Source organism: Plectropomus leopardus, chromosome 9 (genome assembly GCF_026936395.1).
Source record: "Plectropomus leopardus strain MGB_pleo_1.0 chromosome 9, ASM2693639v1, whole genome shotgun sequence".
Taxonomy (NCBI): domain Eukaryota; kingdom Metazoa; phylum Chordata; class Actinopteri; order Perciformes; family Serranidae; genus Plectropomus; species Plectropomus leopardus.
This window is the reverse complement of record NC_142184.1, coordinates 17,674,275-17,696,237: the sequence shown is the minus strand read 5'-3', so window position 1 is coordinate 17,696,237 and position 21,963 is coordinate 17,674,275. Positions and strand designations below refer to the sequence as shown.

The window sequence follows — 21,963 nt, the reverse complement described above, 5'->3', positions numbered from 1 at the left end:
TGATGTATAGGATTTTCCAAATGGACATGTTGAGCTAAAATATGAAGAAAGGTGCACGGTAGCTCTAGTTATATGGTGAATATATCTTAAATCTGATCGCAGTCATTCTGGTTAAGGATTCCAACTGAACAGCTCAAATGAATGCTAAAAAGCGTGATCCGATTAGATGTGTAAATAAACATAAACATAAACATGTGCATTTAATCAAAATATATTTTAATTAATTAATTTATTTATTTATTTTTTTGCTCAGAGTTGTTCTTCCTGCTGTGAAGTGTCTAATCTGCTGGAAATGTAACACAAAAAGTTTTTTTTCCAACCATTTTGAGAAAATTCAGTTTATTAATTACAAAAAATACAAGAGAAGAAATGATTCCTCTTGTTTATATAATATAGAAATAAGTGAACTAAGATGAGATTTTGTCAATAGCTACAGATTACAGACAGACTATCGGTGAATAGTAAATTTACAATTACAGTTTACAATTTACAACTACAGTTTACTGATGTTCCCTAAATGTCTCATTCGTTGTCATTTGCAGATAGTTGTCATGTCCAGCAACTCCACATTGCAGCCTGTAACAACAATGTTACTTAAGGCTACTGTTTCAAAATCAAAGAGCACTTATAGCACAATGTAGCACACGCAGTGTGGGAAATATTGATATTAATATTAATCATTTTAATCAAAAAATTAGAAGAGGCATAGAAACAGCTGTTGCTGCATGTCCTGTATGGTGCACTACATCACCTAATGTTACCCCCACATGAGGCAAACATGCAGAAAAAGAGCATATTTATCCCTCCCACAGCACAATAGTCAGATTAAGTGTTTATATGGTTATTAGGCACCAATATTTTACTATTCAATGGATAATCAAGGGTTTACACTAGATCGGACCAGTCTGACGTTTTTCATGGGGCATTTTTCTTCGGACTGGACAATTAGTCTGATTATAAGTGGAATATTAGGATCCATGTAAATGCACACAGTGAGCTTTATGCTCAGAGCCACTCTCAGTCAACTCTGCTTACAGTCATGAGACTCCATCCTTCACTGTGTTGATCCTCTGCAGGCCAGGTGGAAGTCCTGTTTTCCTGCTGTACCACACAGTACAAATATCTTGAATGGGCAACTTGCTCTATTGAAATACAGTGTACAATATTTGACAGAGTGCAATCCTTTCCACTGCCCAATTTATGCCCCAAGGACCAATATGGAACACAGCTTTTGCCACATATTAAAAGCCTCTTCTGATGATTATCTGTGTAAGTTCTCCTGTCAACAGACGAAGGCTAGTAATGCCAGTAAGGGAATCACAGAAAAATATCCAGACAGCAGAAAAAAAAGCTGCAGAAAGGAGAAAGAGGAAAATCTTTTGGAAATGCAGTGATAAAATAAGAGAAGAAATAAAAAGGGCAGAGAAAGAGAAAATTATTTCACGGTGCCTGAATGCGTTGACATGAAAGCAGTGCATTGTGGGTACTCTTGGCCTGGGGGAAACCACTGGAGCAGAAGGACAGAGATGGGAGAGTCTGTGCGATGCCACAGCGTGCACACACGTACACATACAAACACACACACACACACACACACACACACAAAGAGCATGCATCAGATTTCTATCAGAGTGGTACACAAGCAGCCCACAGTTTACACCAACCCACGGTATTATTTGACACTGTTGACTCGATCACTATTGTCATAAGATAATATCATTCTCTCCAGTCCTGTTCAGCAGCAATCCAAATGACTAATCAGCAACAAGGTTTCATGAACACCCTATTGTTACATTGGGTGCTGATGAACAGTAATGATGATCCTGCTTGTCAGATCGGAGGATGTCTGTATGGGTGATTTTATATAAGAGAGAGAGTCGGATAGGAGGAGAGATGTAGGCTAGAATGCAAATTTAGCGTGGGCTGGTTAGGGCCAGTTTTCACTGCCCTGCGCTCCACTGAGCTGTAGACTTGTGAATACGCTAATACACTAACTGAACAGGACAGGCTGATGACATCACACACCACAGGCCCTGCAGACATCGCTTGAGTCACAATGTTACTGTGTTCGTACATACACGCGTGTCTTTTCCAGCGTGTCTGTGTGTGTGTATGTGTGTGTGCGTGTGTGCGTGCTGCGTGTGTCAGTGTTTGTGGTCACATCTTGATCCACGTGCAGTGAGTCTGCTGCTGTAATATAAAGGACCACAAAACTCAGGTCAGGCGTTAAGACCAAAGGCATATGTTTACATTCATGTGCCTGCACACAACACTGAGAGGGCTAAAAATCACAGCTGATGGCAAATCGCTATATACTGTAGATGATCATAATGGATGCTTATAATGTATACAATAATCTATATTTTTAAAATAATGTAAAAATAATAGAAAAATATGCTCTCTATGACATTTTACAAATTTTAAAATATTCAGACAGGAATCAGATTTACCTGCAGTTGCATTATATGTAAATATTTCAGAATTTCCATGTAGGCTAATATTAAAAAAAAACAAAAAAACAGGTGTCGGTATCAGTATAATATCTTTAAAGATATACTACGCGAGATTTTCATTCTTTTTTTTCTTGAAATGTAAGGTATAGACTCATATGTAAGTATTAGCAGTACATATAAATAATCCAGTGCCAAGTAATATTAAAACTTCTTCAGTCAAACAATACCTGCGTTCAGGTCAAGTCAAACTTTATTTGTTTAGCACATTTAAAAACAACTGTAGTTGACCAAAATGCTGATCTCTCTCTCTGATCTGATCTCTGAGCTCTGATGTACCCAGATCTAAAAAAAAAAAAAAAATTACTGCAAGAGGTCTTTAATTTAACACGCATGTGATTAGACCATTACTGCAGCATTTACAACCTATACAGTGTGTGGTGTGGTAAAGTCTAGCGGGATGTATTTGACAGAGCTGGCCATTCAAAAAAAGTATCAAATGAAGCACTCAAGCACACAATTCAGTATCACTTAAGGGATAATGATATTGGTACTGGTATTGTAATTTTTTAAATAATACCCAGCCCTAGTTGGGCAATAGTCAAATATACATATATTCAAATGTACCTCTCATAAGCAGCAAATTATTGAAGTTATAGCATGTATAATACCATATTTTTTATAGAAATATGTGTGTGTTGCACCGTTTTTTTCTCTTGTCAGGTAAACTGAAATAATAATGATTCAACAGAAACTGCATTAACCATAAAACTAAAAGAAAAATGTAACTGTGCCAGCAGCAAATTTAAAAACTATACTGGGAGAAAGTTTAACAACACTTTAAATGAGGGGTTATTTCCTGCTCTTTTAAGAATTCAGTGAGATCATTTCTTTTCACCAAAGGTTGTATGGCTATAGAAAATGTTACTTAGTCTCCAGAACTGGTATTGAGTTAAAATATCATTATATCTATTTTGTTTTTTTAAACAATAAATGAAAAACAAAAACAAAGAGAAGTACACTTTAACAGCAGAATCCGCTCCAAATTAGTTGCCAGTAGACAAATCATAATCAGGTAAAATATTTCCCTTTATTTTATATAGCACATACTGATTGACATGACTACCATTATGTGATCAGCATTAACTCACAAACAGGACTTGTTCGATCTCTAAAACGGTAGATCTAAAAGGTTGTGTGTGACTGTTTGTAGCAGGACGGTAAGTTAAACTCATAAACCCGTAAAGTCATAGAAAAACAACAAGGCCGAGTCCAGGTTTTGTTGTTGTTGTTTTCGTTTTAGTTTGTTTCATTATTGCTTCAACGAATTTTGCCATCTTCACTTCAGTTGTCACAAAAATATCCTTTAAGAAAACCTCCTTAAAAGTATATCATGTTATTAGGCACAGACTCTTAAATTCTCTATAAATATGTGCTTATAGTATACATTTCCTCACGCACACTCAAGCACAAATGAAACACTGACACAAACACTCTCATTCTTCCTCTCATACACGTCAATGATACAATTTAGAACAGAACTTATCTGACAGCAGCTGCCTACTATGAGTTTTCAAAATTACCTCAAGATCAGACTCAAAATGATGAACAACAACCAAAAGACAACAAAGTCTAAAATCCATTTTTTTTAAATACCAGAGCTTTACTAGTATACCTACAAATACACAATTATAAATATATATCATTTTGTTCCTATCTGTGATATGCATTTTTCAGACAAAATGGAAATGATTCCTTTTGGATTCTTTGGCCTGCCCCTCAAACCCGCATACAGCAGAAGATACTCTTCTCATCAGTGCATAGTCAAATACCTGTGGAGTTTAGCTACCCAAGTCTCAAAAAAGGAGGTGAACATACACACACGCCCGCACATTAAGAATCACACTCTCTTCTTTTGACTCACACATGCACTAACACACACATGGCAGCCAGAGAGGAGTAGGTTAAAGGGTTGAGGCCCAGGTTTTAAGTCCAGGGTTTCTGCTATCATCTCTTAGGCAATAGCATTCTCCAGTGGTTCCTTCTCATCTGCTGTGGCATGATCTGCCCCCTGCGCTGCTGCCAACTCCTCGTTCTTCTTAAGCTCCCGCTGATATTTGGCCATGATAGCAGCGTAGGCGCAGCCGTACACTGCTGCAGCCAGCATCATCAGACACACGATCCCACACACTACGCCAGTGATGATCACTGTGGCAATTGCATGGCGCAAGTTGACAGGCCGCTGCCTCTGCTTAGGTTCACACTCGGGCAAACCCCCTCCTCCTCCGCCTCCTCCTCCGCCACCAAGACCCTCCCCCATTGCCATGGGGACATGGATTGTGTGGCTAGAGGGATGAGCATGGTTTCCATGGGTGTGGCCACGCAGTAGCCTCTCAGACTCCAGGTGGTGTATGTTGGCAAATAGATAATGGTAGCTTGTGGTCATGCAGGCGTGGAAGAGCTGGTAAGGGACTTTCTGCAGGTCTCTGTCCCTCATTTCTTCTGGCTGTGAGCAAAACACCTCATCCACCACTCCACCTTGGGATCAGAGTTAAATAATTAGACCAGAGAGGAATGAGGGGCAGGAAGAAATAGGGAGACACACATCAGTCAGTTGTTGTGTATTATAAGTACATTACCTACCGCTAATATCCCATTACATTTTTGGCATCATACTACAGAGGAGGCCACGATCATAAACAGAATAGCTGAACCTGGATTAGTCCATTACTTCACATATTTTCATGGGCCGTATTATCGAGTGTGATATGACACCTCAATTGCTGGAGCCCAATGAATCAAGTAGGGCTGAGATTCGAATCATTAGTTAAAGACCCTCAGTTGACTGAGATTGTTACATTGTACTTCCGGGGACATTTTGGTGCCCAGATTTTGCTGAGGGGTGAGTGCTCTTGACTTTCACACTACTCTATGGAGCTGCAGACATGGAGGCAGCGGCACAGAAGAGGAGAGACCCTTTCTCAGCAGTGTTAAATTTGCAGCTCACAGTAACTTAATATGATACAGTCTCTGGCTTTTTATTTTTTTTATATCTGTTCTCGACAAAAAATGTTGTGACACATTTATTATCTGACATGAATGCCGGTGTCACACTGAATGTCCAGCTGAACCTCGTTGAACTTTGAAACTTTTTATGGAAAACAAAACAAATCACTGTATTTAACAGCCAGATCTGACTGAATTGTCGGGTACAGCCTTAGAATGGAATCTGTCGGAGAAAGCATTGACTTCATGGGTTGCCCTATGTTTGTCCCATAATTCTCTATACTCTTCATCTCTCTCTGTATTAATGTTACACACTTGCTTTCTGCCTGCCTAATTAACCACTGCCTTTCTATTAAACATACATCCTTGTATCTGGGTCCATTGTTCTGTTTTGCAGTAATTAGAATTTTCAGCCTCTAAGACGGAAGCTGTGGCAGGATAACACAGGCATGTAGGCGGGCTGGCCAACTCTTTACAGTGGTTATTTTGTTATCTAATGCATGCTGGGGTTGGTCTAGCATGGAAAATAATGTAGTGGGCAATTTAACTCTTAATCACCCAGATACACTCTCTATCTCTGACTGTAGAGATTATCACCATTCTTAGAAGAGCAGCAGCATAGAGTACTAACATCATAACATGATTCTGGAGATTCATGATGCTCCCTGGTATTTTGTGCTAAGCTTTAAGGTTCAACAATGTCAGAACAGTGAAGCAACAGCCACTATAAAGACTCTACTGTAGATGTTATAAACTGTCACAATTACATTATGCAACATAGGTCGGACATTCATGTGGACACCTTACTCGTTAATAATAATAAAAAAGCAAAAACAACCCTCTCTACTTCCTCAGCCACACACCAAACACCTTTTTTTTTAACAAAATTTACTTTTCTTAGACTCGCATATCTACGTCTGTTGCCTCTCATGTTGTCTTTACCAGTGTATGTGTGTATCTCACTCACTAAACTTGTAAAGGTTATCAGACTGCACAGATTTGATTGGCTGAGTAGCACATGAGATGATTGAATGCATGCGATATGTCTATAATGTTTCCTGGCCTACTAAACCAATGCTGCAAATGCAGCACTGGTTAAAACATAAATTCTTCGTTAAAATTTAATAATTCTCAATGATTTTTCAGCTCTAGACCTGGGTCCACATGCGACAGCCTCTGGGGAGAGGTATGGTACATGGACATTTTCCTTATGAGGGGGATAGCATTCCTCATCCCTTTGGGGTCAGTCAATCTATGTTTATGACTAATATAGACTCTACTTACATTATGTAAATTGGTCATTATAATATAGAGACCAGCGATTTGTACACTAGGGTACTTGCATACATTAAAGGCCAGTATTATCACACTGTTATATTACCATAATTTAATAAAATTCCCAGCAGGAAAGGAATTGAGATAGATGAGAGTTGGAAACGTTACAGACATTTCTTCAGCCACTGCCTGGAACTCCAAGTGGTCTAACCTTTAAAGAGGTAGGACTCCAGCCAGAGTTTGAGGCCTATGAGTTGGCAGTCACACCTCCAGGGGTTGCCTCGTAATGTGAGGCTGTCCAGACGGGTCAAGGCCTCCAATAGAGAGCGGTCCAGTCGTGTTAACCTATTGTGCGCTAGCCCTAGGTGGCTGAGGTTCCTTAAACTGTCTCCCATCACTCCAGGCAAACCCCACAAGCTGCAAGAAGGGACATGGCAAGAAAAAAAGATAACATAAGTTATGTGGGATCAAGTTAATAGTGTGCATTGTTTGACAAATTACAAATTTGATCTGGTCCAGTTTATTGCTTAACCTGTTGTGTGAGAGGTCAAGGTGTGAAAGCGAGCGGATAGGCCCAAGCAACCGCTTGTCAAGTTCTCTCAGGCTGTTGTAGGCCAGGCTGAGGCGCTGTAGAGTTCTGAGACCCAGCAGCGCAGTCGGTGAAACCGATGTTATAGAGTTATTAGAAAGATCGAGAATGCGGACAAGTGGTATTTCTCGAAAAGCCATCGATCCCAGCCCTCTGATCCGGTTATCTTGAAGATACAGTTCTTGGGTGTCCGGATGCAGTCGTCGGGGGATGTCATACAGGCCTCGACCCCGGCAGTCTACTACTTTGGTGTTGCTATTGCAGCTGCACTCCTTTGGACAGGCATGTGACAAAGAGAGGAGGGAGAGGAGGGCACACACCAGTACCACTGTGGAGATAGGAGGACAAAATATTAGATTAGACATCTCTACTTCTCCCTGTGTTTTTGATAGCCAAAGCCGGGGGCATGATGTTTTCAGATTGTCCATACATCCATATGTCTGGCACATTCTTAATAATAATAATAATAATACATTTTATTTATTAAGGGTTTTTAAAGGAACTCAAAGACACCATAAAAAAGATTAAAAAAGCAATATTAACGTAAATAAATTTTTAAAAAAGGTACAATGAACAATCACACATTAAAAGCCTGTTTAAAAAGGTGAGTTTTTAGGAGGGATTTAAATTTGGATGTGTCGGTGCAGTGTTGAAAATGTGTTGGGAGTGAGTTCCAGAGTGAGGGGGCAGCTATGGAGAAGGCTCTGTCCCCCAAGGTTCAGTGCTTGGTTCTGCACGGTGGAGAGAGGAGGTTTGAGTTGGAGGAGCGGAGGCTGCGGGAAGGAGTGTGACGGTGAAGGAGGTCAGTGTGATAGGAAGGGGCCTAGTGGTTGAGGGCTTTGTGTGTTAGGAGGAGAATTTTGAATTGGATACGGTAGGCAATGGGGAGCCAGTAGAGCGTTTGGAGGACAGGGGTAATGTGGTCACAGGAGCAGGTGTGGGTGAGGAGGCGTGCGGCAGAGTTTTGGATATGTTGAAATTTATTGAGGACTTTGGAAGATGTACCAAAGAGGATGCTATTGCAGTAGTCAAGTCTGGACGTAATAACGGGTAAGTATATGATAAACAGAAGGGGGCCAAGTACCGAAAGGTCAAGGTCACAGTGACCTTGCATTTTTCTTATTCTTGTGAATGTGATATATGTGAATACCTTGAGGAAATTCCTTCAAATCTGGCGTCCACTTGGACTCAGACTTAAGCATAAACTTATTTGAATCTGATGGTCAAAGGTCATGGTCAGGGTAACCTCATAAAACATGTTTTTAGTCATAACTCAAGAACCTTGGGTGCCCACCTTGAAACTGTGCTGATTGTATAGATCGTCTGTGCTGCCGTCAGGAAGAAGTGTGTCAAGCATCCATATTTTTACCGAAATAGATGTAAACTGTAAGTGCAACTTCACTGGTGCACAGAGGCATACAGCCACGTGGCGGTATATAGTTGCATCTTAATATGAGAAAATAATTTATTAAATTATTAATTTATTAGGTTGACTAAACATTTAATGTCTTTCAGCAATGCCCTTGACTACTATAATATAACTTCAGACATTCACTGAGGTATACAAATGCTTTTATCAGAGAAAACAGACATTTAAGTGCATATAAATGCATTTGGAAATAAATTCTCGAGAACATGATGCAATTCCGTTTAGTTTTCACTCAGATAGCACTGTTCTTTGTCTAATAAACAAAGAAAGTAAACTTATTACTAATATGCCAACTCCCACTTCCCACCCTCCCTTAGACAGCGGCCCTAGGTGACTTCATCAAAGACTCATAACCCCTCACCCACACTGCACCCACACACAAATCCATACACAGCAGATATTGGGTGTCTGATTCCCTTTGAGATGACTTCACATGTCCATTCCTTCTGGTACATTACAGCAGTATTTATAGCATCAGCTGGACTGGCTCAAGGCTCAATGAAATGAAGCTCAGACCCAAGGATTAGGAATGTAGCTGGCTGGAGTTATACTCGCATATCCTAAACAGAGTGTTTAACTGTTCTGTGTTTATCTACACAGGCATTAAATTATCTTTGGCAGCCATGTTCCTAATTTGGTCTGTTTTTATTTTCTCAAATGAGAATTGTGTCTTTTTTCTAACCCTGCATCAGGCAACATCCCCCAGTAGAATCTCTGCCTAACTTATGCCTCTCAACTGTGAGGCTCATATCAACCTGACGCTTATTTCCAGATTCATATTAGGTAGTACTGTGTAGTTATTATCTACAATAATCAAACAACCATAGAGGGATACTGATTTGAGTAGGACAGCACAATCAAATTATTGACATTTTGTGGTCACACAACATACAACTCATAATTGCTATTAAGCATGTAGCAGTTCTGCAGCAGTAAAATACTATACTGCTCCGCTATTCTTTGAATAAACAATATTGTAACATAGTGTCCTAACTATAGTGATAGCATATCCGTTTACAAGATATAATCCTAATTTTGTCTTTGCCTTGCTAGTGAACTTCTTGCAGTGTATTGTGATTTACAGGTTCAGAAATACCGAGGCACAGGCGCTCTCAGGTCTAATCTCAGGTGTTACTTTGGTATGGTGGCTCTCAGTGTTGTTGTTATGATATTATGTCGCCTGCATCAACAAAAACAATCAGAACATGGCTGGCTTGAGATTTTACATGCTGTGGTGCAAAGCGCTGTGTTAATTGCATCCTTGTTGGTGAAACGAGTGTGTGTGTTGGGGAGGTGTGTGTGTGTGGGGGGGGTGCTATGTGTGTGTGCAAGAATGCATTCAATCACATGTGCTTACACACGTGTGCGCTTACTCATAAACAAACTCATATACATACAATGCATGGACACACATCAGTTCAGTGGAGCGTTGTAGCAGCAGCTCTGGAATGAGGTCAACACAGGAGAATGGCTCTTTGCTCTGATGTGTCCCTCCAGCCCAAAGTACGCACAGAGGCGCTTGTAATGACATGCACACATAACACACACAGCAAGTACTTTTATATCAGCTTGGTACTAATGTCAATACCGATTTGCAATGGGAACCACTCAGAGGCAGTGGTTATGTGCAGCTATAAACGTAAAAGTGTGAATGGAGTGCTGACGTGTGATCATTTAACAGTTTTAATTCAGGAAGTGCTGCAAGCAAGGAGCGCTCCATGCTTCATTACCACTCAGTTATACAACAGTTTACACAACATACTAGACTCAGCAGCTGATAGCAGCCCACCTAGCCATGCACATGTACACACACACACACATGCACACAAGCTTTCATATTGATATTCTTCCCAGTGATGGAGCTCCTACCTCTCATATCTGCCAGTCGTCCTCGGGTCACTTGCATTCGATCGTCTTTTAGCTCCCTTTTTGGATTCTAGTGGCTGTCATTGGTTGATGATCCATTAGCCGTCTGTAGCAGGTTAAGATTAGCTATCCAGGCTCTCATCTGTGTTGGCTGATATGGTCAATAGGTAGGGATTAAAGAGGCCGAGATCAGCAGCAGAAACCTGTGTTGCCCTGAAGATCCCCAGCACAGCCCACGCGGGCATGAAACCCCATCGGAGCGGGAAGATCAGAGCACAGAGCTTACTGCCAGCCAGCCAGCCAGTCAGGGAATCACTGGAGTTAGGGAGCTCTGCCTCTCTCTCTTTCTCTCTCTCTTTCTCTCTCGCTCTATATCTCTCTCTCCAGCTCTCTCACTACCTCTCAACCTCTCTTTCTGTCTCTTGTATTTTTCTTCATGCTGTGTTTTTGCCTTTGTTTCAGATTTCCCTTTCCTCTTACTTTATTATTATTATTTTTTTTATTTCTGCTCCTCTATTGAATCCACAGGGGAGCGTGAGTGTATGTCATCTCCCAGTGGACAGCTGCTCCTCTTAAATCACAGCATGCGCACGCAAGTGCGCTGACATTCTCGTTACCTCCTATCACTCTGGCAAGAGTTGAACATGACAAAATTAGATCTGGATCGTGGTGTGTCAAATACTCCAAAACACTTGGACACACAGTGAACACAGTCAGGAGGATGCCCATTGCTGTGGCATGCTCTGATGATATTATGCATGAGCCGTGGGCAGAAGGGCTGGCAGAACACGCCCCCAGCACAGCAACTCAGAACGCACGAATGCACACATACGCATGCACACATACGCATGCACACACGCACACAGCAGGATATTAAGCTGTTGCAGTAAATTCACATGGATTTTTTTTCTGCATATAAATGGATTGACTGTTAAGCTTATATGACCTCATGGGTCACTTGAAGGAGAAGCAAAAAATGGACAAAGATGGAGACAGGAAGAGATTAATGATGGAATCATTTTTAACGATGAATATGATTAAGCTTACAAGCTGACCTTGGCTTGTAGTACTCTCCCTGGTATTTGCCCTCCTGTCTATCCATATTTATATCCTTTCTTCTGCTGAAGGGCATGACAATTATTTTCATTCTGTCATATTCAGTAAAATGTGAAGTCAGTATGTGTCACTAGCTTATACTTGGTTAAATGTGGTAAATGTGTGAATATATCAGCCTTGAGCAATTGATGCACACATGAAGATGCTTTAAAAAACATAAATGCATGTATTACAGTCATGCACCTGTGCACACGCACTTGCATCCACACCCACATGCACACTTTGAGTGGTCATGTGCAACTATAAGTAAATGCATCCTCAAATGTGTAGTGACACCTCTACAATACCAGTATTGTTGATGTGTACGAACAGTCTGTGGTGATTGTGTTACAACGGCCAAAAATGTTAAACGTCAAGTTACAAAAAAAAAAGAGAATACATGCCTTACTATTTTTCCTCATTAGCATTTAATGCATGTGGCATTAAGGTCTTCAGGCCAATATACAAAGATGGTTTGCATGATTTGCATATGATCTTTTCTATTAAATCTTACAGTTAATTCAGAAGGCTAGATAGATTTTTTAAAAATGTAAAGCAGTTAAATGGATAATTTGAATATTTCATTTGGATTTTTGCAACAACGCGTAGTTTCATCTCCACCACAGCACACAAGAAGGAGAGGTCAGTGGAGCCTAAGTCTTGTAGACTGCTGGCATCCTTAACAGCAGCCTCCTGTTCCGCTCATCCTCCGAATGTTGCTCAGCATCTTGACATGATCCGCCCCTGCGCTGTGTAGCTGCTGTGGAGTGCACCGCCACATTCACAAATCACTGCATCTCTCAGATAGCTCTGTGTGTTTGTGACACTTGTATGTGGGTTTAGGCTTGGCCTAAAGGTGCTGTCACTGGGATGTGATTTAATGCACACACACTCAAACCCACTAGTGCTTGCCCTTACAACAACATGAGCACATACATACACACACTTAGATGGATGCATGCATTTGTACAATCCTTATTAGAATCCCAAATATCTCTAGGATTTAAAGCGGTTGTCATCTCTTCCTGCCTGGGATTGCACTCGTAGCAGATTGGTGATGGGGTGGATTTGGAGTGGATTTTATGTCTATTCATCTTTGGACTCATAAACCCAGCTCAGGGCATAAATACCCCCAAGTTCTTAAATCACACCTAGGGAAATTAAATGTTCCCCCATAGTACAGAAAATTCCAGAGCATTAGTGAGACAGATTTGGGCTTTTCTCTTTGCTGCTCTGAGCCGACTTCCAGGTAGCAGCCAGCATCTGTGCACTTTTAACCTCTAATATAATTTTACAGAGCATTCTCCAGTGCTGCTTGTACTGGATTTATGTTTCCATGAATTATCTTGCTGAACAGACTCTATATTATGTAACTATATTCAAAATAATGTTTTATTTACTTAACAATTTCGTATCACATCATTTTTGAAGGTTTCGTGTTTCAGAATTTAGAGTACACATCTTCATTTGATTTTATCTTTTTTCCTTTTCAGTCATTTTTTGTTGTGTTTTTACAGCTCTTTTAGATGATCATGTATCTTTTATTGTCTTAATGATCTAGGTTCTCCCTGGTCTTATACCATGTGTGTTTCCATTGCTGTTGCCCAGCATCTTAAATTAGCCTCTCCTCCTGGGTTTTCCATGTGGGTGTAGAAATGGTGGGCTGCTGAAAGGATCTGGCAAAGCTTATGACGGGATAATCTGCACCTGTTCCTCTGGGCACGGACTAAAACAGGCCACAGCAGCACCCCACTGCACACTGCACTTAAACAATCACGCAAATGCACGAGCACACTAACAGAAGTGCAAACCATTTGAATATTTCTCACTGATATGATGTTCTCGTCCTACGTTGACATCCAGTGAAGCTTTCACTTTTTTTTTTCTTTTTTTTGAGCTTGCGCTTTTAGCTTTAAAGGTGCACTCAGCGGTTTTAATTCAAAACACTTTTTGTCAAATTCAGCGAATATCTCGTCACGGTCCACTAGCTGTCCTTCCCAGTGTTCATACACAGCCCTGGCTCTGTAAACAGGACACAAACAAAGTGGCTCGGACTGAGTCACACAAGATGATTCCAGCCAAATGTGTGTTTGTGCTCGTGCACAGGACAGGGATAAGGCCATGAACGTATCAAGAGAAAAACAGTAGAAGTGAGAGGGGTGTGCAATGTTGCCCATGATGAGAGTTGTGTATTTGTTTGTGTGTTGAGTTCAAATATCAACAATCTTTCTCTGAAATCATGACTCCACTTTTAAGTGAGAGGTTTTTGGGTTTTTTAAATATGGATCCCATCTACATGCATATCAACTTTACTGTATGTCTCACAGTAACTTCCTTACTGTGTTTGCACAATACCATACCAACAGTCAAGGGTGCTTAACTAAAACACTTAATCAGGTTGTAAACCAATGTCAGTTTACATTATCTGATATAGCTATTATGCAATGCTACTGTTAATGACATATCCATCCATCCATCCATTTTCTTCCGCTTATCCGGGGTCGGGTCGACATATAGAATAATAATATTAGTAAATTACAGTATTATTAGTAGTAATAGTATTAAGTACTGTTAGCTGTCCATGTGCATATTTTTAAAGTCAAGATCAAAGATCAAATCAACTTATATGCAGTATAAGAATAACTATTGTTAGTTATATATTAAGTATATAAATGACAATCTGCATGATATTAATCATATGACTGGTAGTCAACACTGATTCCAATTTTAAATATGGCTTGATTCCAGTAAGAGTAAGGTATTGATAACAGTCAGGTATTGATAACTTTATAGATAAGTTACTCGCAAGCACTTCAGGATATCCAAAAACATGATGCATAAATTGCCTAAAATACCTCCCGCCAAATCCCATAAATAATTAAATCCATACTTTACTACATGACTAATTTTGCAAAAGAAATTCATACAGATGGGACATCCAGTTTGGAAATGCAGTGTGTCCTTGGCAATGTGTAGCCCCAAGCAGCAGCTTTAAAACATGGAACAAAAAAATGAAGCCAACGTACAAGTGCCAGAAATTGCAGTTACTCGAATAGCCACTTGAGGCTGGCTCCAAAAAGCTAATCACCATAGACCCATAGGTCAAACAAAGGGTGAGGAAATGTGAAACAAAGGGTGCATCCTGTTTAACTTCTCAGACAGTTTCCATCCTGCAGAGTAGTTCTTTACACTGTGATATCTTCAAGTTTAATTGCAGATCATATCTCACTCTGACATGCTGTTGGACTTCCTCTTGTGTCAGTGTGGGTGCAGCACAAAAGCAGTGCGTAGGCTATGTCTAGAAATCAAAGTTCAGAAGGTCAAGTCACAAGATATTTCTAAGTTCAAAACGCTTGCTCATAAGATGAAATTTTCCATAACATCAACCCTTTTAAATTTTGTTAAAAATCATGCATAATTAAGGGTGTAGCCGCTCCACATTTTTGTCCAAATATGTTCACCTAGGGTCACTTCTGGCGATAAAGATCCAATATGGTGGTGGCAAAAATGCCGGCGCCTATGTCCATTATTTGTATACAGTGTGGTGTAGCCAGGATTGAGATGCTATCTTAAAAATCAAAACCTTGTGTTTTCAAAAAACTTTTTTTTTCTACTGGGGTGGCCCAGATTGGGCACTGACTCATGCAGATGTGGCATGAAGTGCGAGCGCTGCTGCAGGCACGTGTCAGCTTGGCATAGCTTTAATTTACCATTTTTTTTCCATTACCTATACATTAATTACTAACATTGTGGTGTCGTACATCTCTGTTTATAGTTTAGTTTAAAAGATAAATAGAGCTACCAATCACATCACAACAGAGTGACACTAAACAAGTATAAAATAAAGCTTCCATACTTTGATAAAGAAAGTGTTGCTTCAGAAGTAAATAGTACAATAGTAAGTATAAAATGCCAACAAAATAAATAAATAAGCCTGTGTGAACAAACGTTTTAACAGTTCTATCAATTTATTTATATGTAAAATTAATAAGGCTAGATACTTCTCTGGCACATTACTGCTACTTTAAGGTCAAATTGCACCTATAAACAAAAAAAATATTTTGCTCAACAAACAGTTCAGACTAACTGAGCAGATAGACAATCATCATGGGTTGGCACATGGGGTGGCCAATCAGATTGGCGGTTGCAATCACAGGCCACTTCCTAGACATACTCCTGTTCCCAGGGCAGTGTTGTCGGATGCATTTGCACACTTTTGTTTTTTAAGCTTTTTGCATAAATACATGCATCTATTTCACATTCTTCTGAATTACGCTTCTTTGATTTTTTTTTAAGTATGTGGTGTTTAAGTTTCAGTTCTGATTCTGCCCCTTTAAAATATATAGTACGCATTACAACCCGTGCATTCAGTATTGCATTTTCTGTCTTTTAGTGTACCTTCACACAGGTGACATAAAGACAGCACACAATAGCTATTGCATTGCAATTTTTCTAATTTCTCCTGACTCTGATAGTCATCCTGTATTAGCTAGATAAAGTAAAGTCAAATATATCTACACTGTCCCATCAGTTTATCTGTCTTACTGTAGTTTAATGCCTCTGTAGCTACATCTATCCAAATGCCACATTCTCGTCCATTTACTTTACTACCTGTGGCTGCTCTGCATATGGATGAATCTCTAAATTGTGCTCCTGGAAAACGACTTACTGACTCCAAACGCACGGCAAACCCCTGCTGAGAGAAAGCTAGGGTCCTTCGAGTCTTAGCAGCAGGGGGTAGAGGGAGAGCAGGGAAGTTAAAGCCTGTGGTGAATGTGTCAATCTTTCCTCAGCCAACTCTGAAAAAGCTGACACATTAAATGCCAGCAACTGTTTTTTTCCAGGCAAGGAATTCTGGTTAGATCTGTGCATTTAGGGACCTGCTGCGATGAGGCTTATGTAAGTGAGAGCAGTTCTGTGTACCAACTCTGGAAATGCCTATCGGGAAAACAACAGGGAGGCAGACTGAGGAATGGGATGGATTTCATGTGGGCACAGAGAAAAAAAACGGTCGGGTTTAGAATCGTGTGAAACTGCATTTTTAGTGTGGTTAGTGGCATCAGTGCACATGTGTGCAGATATGATATACAAACACACACACACTAAGCCCTGCAGAAATATAAGCTGACACATGTATGATGCAGGGTGTCATTGCTCTTTTGGTCTGTTTTGTCCAGCAGGCGTTTAATGCAATAGAAGTGTCCTTGTGTTTTTTTCCCTTAGTTGGGGTTAATAAAAGATGCACTTTGACTTTGTGTGTATATTAATAAACTCTCTTGCCTGTAGGATGATTTCTGTTGTGATAAAGATCACAGTACACCTCCACACACGTCCAGTTGCTGCGTCTCTGTGACTGTGTCGTCTCTCTTTCAGCTGTGGGCATCCAGATGAAACTGGAGTTCTTTCAGAAGAAATTCTGGACAGCCAGCAGACAGGTAAACATGTATAAAAACATATCCTGCATGCTACATATTCACATGTTTAACAAGAACACACTTGTGAAACTAAAATAACCAATAGTAACTAAATTTGCCAAACAAAAATAATAATTAAAACATTAAACACAAAAGGAAAGTCAAGTCTGTCTCATAAAAAAAAGAAAAAGTATTTGCTTTTCATAGTGTCCTTTGTTTTAAGCTATTTTTTATACTTGAATAGTATGCCTCTACATGCTATGAATATTTAATGTCTCTGGCTCATGAAAGTTGTTGGGATTTTTTGGTAGTACTTTTAGCACATAAAGGTTATCAGTCTGTTTCATTCCATTTATTTATTTGAAAAGGATTATGGAAGACAGTAAAAATTTTCAGCTGACAAAGAAAATCTATATCCAGCCTATATATGTGGTATGACACCTAGATACAGTATGTAGAGATATTACTTTTTCATTTCACAGTGTGCAGCATTGGATGGGAAATGCTCCATAAGCTGTGATGATGAGGTAGATCAGCCTTCCTTCTATACATCAACCATACATGATTCGCTGACTTTATCTTAAACTGCTTTAACTCTTTGTTTTCTATTCAACAGAACATTAACTGCTACCTCATTGACAACAATGGCTTCGTTCTGGTAGCGGAGGACTATACTCTGGTAAGACAGTTTTATTTTATATGTTTATTAGGATACCCATTAGATACTACAAGATAGCAGCTACGGTTCTCAAGTCATTACTGTGCATCATATTGTAAAAAAAAAAAAAAGAAAAAGTAATTTAAAATCCAAGACAAAAGAGAACAAAAAGTAAACAAGCAAACTGCAAGAAAGCAATAAACCAACAACAAAAATTCAAATAACAATATCAAAAAAAGACTGCAATTACCCAGAATATATCTAAAGACTTAGTAAAACATTTGATGCGCTCATGAATCATCGTAGTACAGCCAAACAAGATATACTGTAACTGAGAAAATAAAATGATCAAAAAATGTTGTTAATAATTATCATATAGACAGATAATATATGGAAAGACATGCCATATTTTGACAAGGGCTAGTGCACTGTGCCAACACGTATTTCTTTAAAAATGTATGACTTGTTAAATGTGTAATGGCCTACGGCAAACATTATATATTTTCATTCATCTGAGTACTTTGCCTTGCATTAGTTTTTGAAACAGGAAGCGAGAACCATCTCCTTATACATGCCTGGTTCTGATCATTACTTTTGAATGACAACTGATGGAAGAACATTGAAAACATTGAAACAAAAGAGATACACATGCGCATATAGAGCCAGATCATGCAAGATCAATGGCAAAAAAGTCACAGTAAGAAAAAACACATTTTGTTTATTGTGCAAGCAGAAATTATGATGTTAATTTAATTCAAGAGGTGCTATTAGCCCATTTGTGAGTTTGTTCCGATACCACCAACAGTAGGCTACATGTACAGACATGATTGTGTTTGTGACAAGTGAGTGTATACAATTTGTTTAAAAGTTCGAGTCACAGGTTGCTGTAAAATACTGTTAATATTTAAACTCAATACCCAAACAACTACACCCCTCTGTCAGTGCTTCCTTATCAGCAAGGTAATATCTCAGATGTTATTTACAGTTCAAACTATCATGGTGGTGCTCCGTTGCTCACCGGCAAGGATGTGGAGGAGGGAGATTAGCGATCACGGTGTTGTGTGGCTTGTTTCAAGCCACTTTGTTTGGTTCCGATTTACAGAGCCAGGGCTGTGCATGGACAACAGATCTTTTTTCAGCGCGCACAGCAAGCAGACTGTGTGGAGACATTCGCTCAATTTGACGAAAAGTTAATTGGATTATAATTGCTGACTGCACCTTTAAATCAGGTTTGAGATTAGATCTGAATGGATTGGAGTCTTTAAGGACCACGTGGAAGTCCACTGACAGTGCATATCTGCCTCTTACATTTGTTTTCCTGGAATAATTATGATATATATCCTGCATCTTATTCATATTGTAGCTTAGACTGCTCTCAAGGAGACATGGTGCTGCCCTAGCGTATACCCTCTGCTTAGCTGTCACCAGACATGCTGTCACTCTGGCTTTGGCTCATCTTGAAGCCAGTCCGCTGGCTGTCACTGCCCTTCCCTTCCTCTGCATGTTCTTTTCACTTGTCTCTCTCTCGCTGGCTCCAGTTCTTTATTTGATCTTAATTTAGAGGTGATGGAGCATTTGGGCTCCACGTGTCAAGTTGTTTCATCTAATTATTGTTTGGAGAGAATAATGTCATCGACCAAAAAGTTAACATTAATGTGAGCTGTCAAAATGTTGTATGAAATATGATTGGTGTTGAGTAGTTCTGTTGGGGTGATTCTTCTGGCATTGTGACATGAAACAGCGTTTATATACCCTCATGCTGACGATAGCTGTGGCCGGAGGCATTATGTTGTCTGTCTGTCCCGTTCTCGTGTCCCATGCTTGATATTTTGAAATTGACTTGATGTCATTTCTTCAAATCTGGCACAAACATCCATTTGGATTTGATGAACAGATTAAATTTTGGTTGTCACATGTCAAAGGTGAAGATCACTGTTCTTGTCTGTCTTATTCTGGTTAACACAATACCCTACAAACACCTTAAGGGAATTTCTTCAAATTTGGCACAAACTTTCACTTGGACTTAACAGTTAAGTGATACGAAAATTGGTGGTAAAAAGGTCAAGGTCAATCTGAACTTGCACCCCTCTTATTCTTTTAAGTGTAACATCTCAAGAAGGTCATGAGAGTGTTTCCTTAGACTGACGATGGAAATGGACTGTAACGAGTCAACATTTCTGTCTGATATTGTGGTCTTCTTATACTACGTCTAATATTATTTATAATAGATTAATTCAGTTCTTTCACTGTGGTTTGAGATCTGCTGGCTCTATCACTTTTATTCCTTTTATTTCTGTAATCTTGTTGATCTTTTTTATACACATTTTGTTCTTGCCTCTTACTTTGACTGTTTTAGCCCTTTCTCTGTTTGGCATGTTTGTTTGTTGAGTCCCTGCCTTTGCTTTGTCCGTCAAAGTCCTTTGTAAACAACAATTTTTAAAGGTACTATATAAAATAAAGATATTGTTATTATTATATCAGGCAAAATAAATGGTTTGATCAGGTCAATCCAAAGATGAGACTGGTTGCTCTATATGCAGGCACTGAGAAAGTGTAATGACAGGCTTTGGAAAGCTTCATGTGTGGGAGATTTCATTCTGTCCTTTAAAAAGGAGTAAATGTGTTTGATTTTCTCTCGGTCATTTGGCGGATCAGAAGGAGGGATCCCACAGATGATTTAGCAATGTGGGATGGTTTCTGTGTGCTTTGCAATTGAAAGTTTATCACTTTCAATCTGATGTGGACTTGAGTTGACTCATAAACCAGTAAGAGCTCCTAGTGTTGTAAACACATAGTTTTGAGGGGATGTTAGTTTTAAATTTACGTTTTGTTATGACTTCTATTATTGAATAAAATCAAATATCTTTCTCTTCTTTCTCAGACAGGGAAATTCTTTGGCGAAGCAGAGGGAGCTGTAATGAGTAAGCTTCTGCAGATGGGCTCTTTCAAGAGGTAAGTATTTCAAACTGCACGTGTGCTTGTGTGTGTGTGTGTGTGTGTGTGTGTGGGTGTATGAGTGTGTACTTATACGTGCCAGCGTAAGTGTATGTATTAATATGTGTGTAAATGTATGTGCATAATATCAGGCAGGCCACAGAATGAGAGCATGTCTCCCCTCGCGCTGACAGCTCTTAACTTGGCCAATCGTGTTGAGCTATTCAGCGCTGAACTCCGACCCCTCGCTCAGCAGAGTTCTCCGTTAAGGGATTACAGCAAATCTTTTCCTGAAACGAAGGAATTAGGAGAAACTTGAAGTCACACACAGACACACACACACACATGTAGACACATTCACGCATATACTGCTTGTTGTAGAGCTGTGTCTCCTGGAAAACGCCAGGAGCAGTGGGTGGTGACTTTCTGCAATTAATTTGGAAATTTAACCCAGGAGGATAACTTTCCCAGTATTAGAGAGCAGAGAAACAGACACATTGCAGTTTCACTGTGGATTCAAACCAGTCTGGGCTAACATTCGTTGAATCTTTAGAGAATGTAGCTGCAGAAGCGTATAACCACATTTCCAAAGCTGCAGTTCTGCATTCGGGAAGTGGGTGAGCAGATTTTAGCCATGCTGTCTCAGTGCATAAAAATCATAGGTGACAAATCATAGCACAAGTAGACAACTACGCCTGTTTATCATAGGGATGTAACTCAAAAGCTGACAGCTAATGGTTTACAGTCCCACTCTTAAAAACAAAGAGGCCTACAAGTGCTTTCAGTGAATCTTTAATATTGGATGATGAGGGATTGTTTAAAATTAAGGAAGACATTTGATGAATGAATATTACGGCTTGTGACGGTGAGGCATTAGCACGATGAGTAATAGAGCTTATGATCTTAACACTAATGAATCCAGTGCGATCTGTCTTAACCCAGTGCCATCTGTAGCGAATTATTGTGCTAAGTTGCAGCAAAGTTTTGGTCTTGATCAAAAAAAAAATTAAAAGCCATTAAAAACATTTTAAAGTGTGCCACTTAAAGTCGACACCGAGCTGCCAGCTTGGATTTATCCATCAGCATCAAGGGAGCAGATGAAGACAAATGTGGACAAATTGTTTTGACTTACTTTTTGATTATCCACCAAACTAGCAGTAGCAGGGGAAATCAATAAATGTAAAAGTGATGTTATGCTCCCATGCAAAGCAAATGAAGGCTTGCACACCCACTTTGACAGACAGCAG

General features: G+C 39.6%; 2 protein-coding genes across 4 annotated transcripts in view; one reads left to right on the top strand and one right to left on the bottom strand.

Annotated features, from left to right (window-relative positions):
• Window positions 1-21,963, top strand: part of cacna2d3a (calcium voltage-gated channel auxiliary subunit alpha2delta 3a) — a 149,373-nt gene that overhangs the window by 107,539 nt on the left and 19,871 nt on the right. For all 3 annotated transcript variants that reach the window (XM_088082117.1, XM_088082115.1, XM_088082116.1), the window contains 4 exons: window positions 17,084-17,145; window positions 17,607-17,651; window positions 17,741-17,803; window positions 20,664-20,734. In XM_088082117.1, the coding sequence (XP_087938243.1) occupies window positions 17,084-17,145; window positions 17,607-17,651; window positions 17,741-17,803; window positions 20,664-20,734 (241 nt within the window). The remainder of the gene's footprint in view (window positions 1-17,083; window positions 17,146-17,606; window positions 17,652-17,740; window positions 17,804-20,663; window positions 20,735-21,963) is intronic.
• On the bottom strand, window positions 2,686-11,164 carry lrtm1 (leucine rich repeat transmembrane protein 1). Its single transcript, XM_042491922.2, has 4 exons — window positions 10,619-11,164; window positions 7,264-7,648; window positions 6,943-7,148; window positions 2,686-4,988 (listed from the first exon to the last, which is right to left on the bottom strand). The coding sequence occupies exons 1-4, from the start codon at window positions 10,653-10,655 to the stop codon at window positions 4,465-4,467; spliced, it is 1,152 nt and encodes a 383-aa protein (XP_042347856.1). The 5' UTR covers window positions 10,656-11,164; the 3' UTR covers window positions 2,686-4,464.

What these genes read in the sequence shown, in the direction of transcription:
- lrtm1 (XM_042491922.2), bottom strand. Translation starts at nt 10,655, where the DNA reads ATGCAAGTGACCCGAGGACGACTGGCAGATATGAGAG. An exon ending in CTTGACCTCTCACACAACAG is followed by an intron (nt 7,149 to 7,263) that starts GTTAAGCAATAA and finishes CCCTTCTTGCAG; the next exon opens with CTTGTGGGGTTTGCCTGGAG. An exon ending in GGAGTCCTACCTCTTTAAAG is followed by an intron (nt 4,989 to 6,942) that starts GTTAGACCACTT and finishes TCTGATCCCAAG; the next exon opens with GTGGAGTGGTGGATGAGGTG.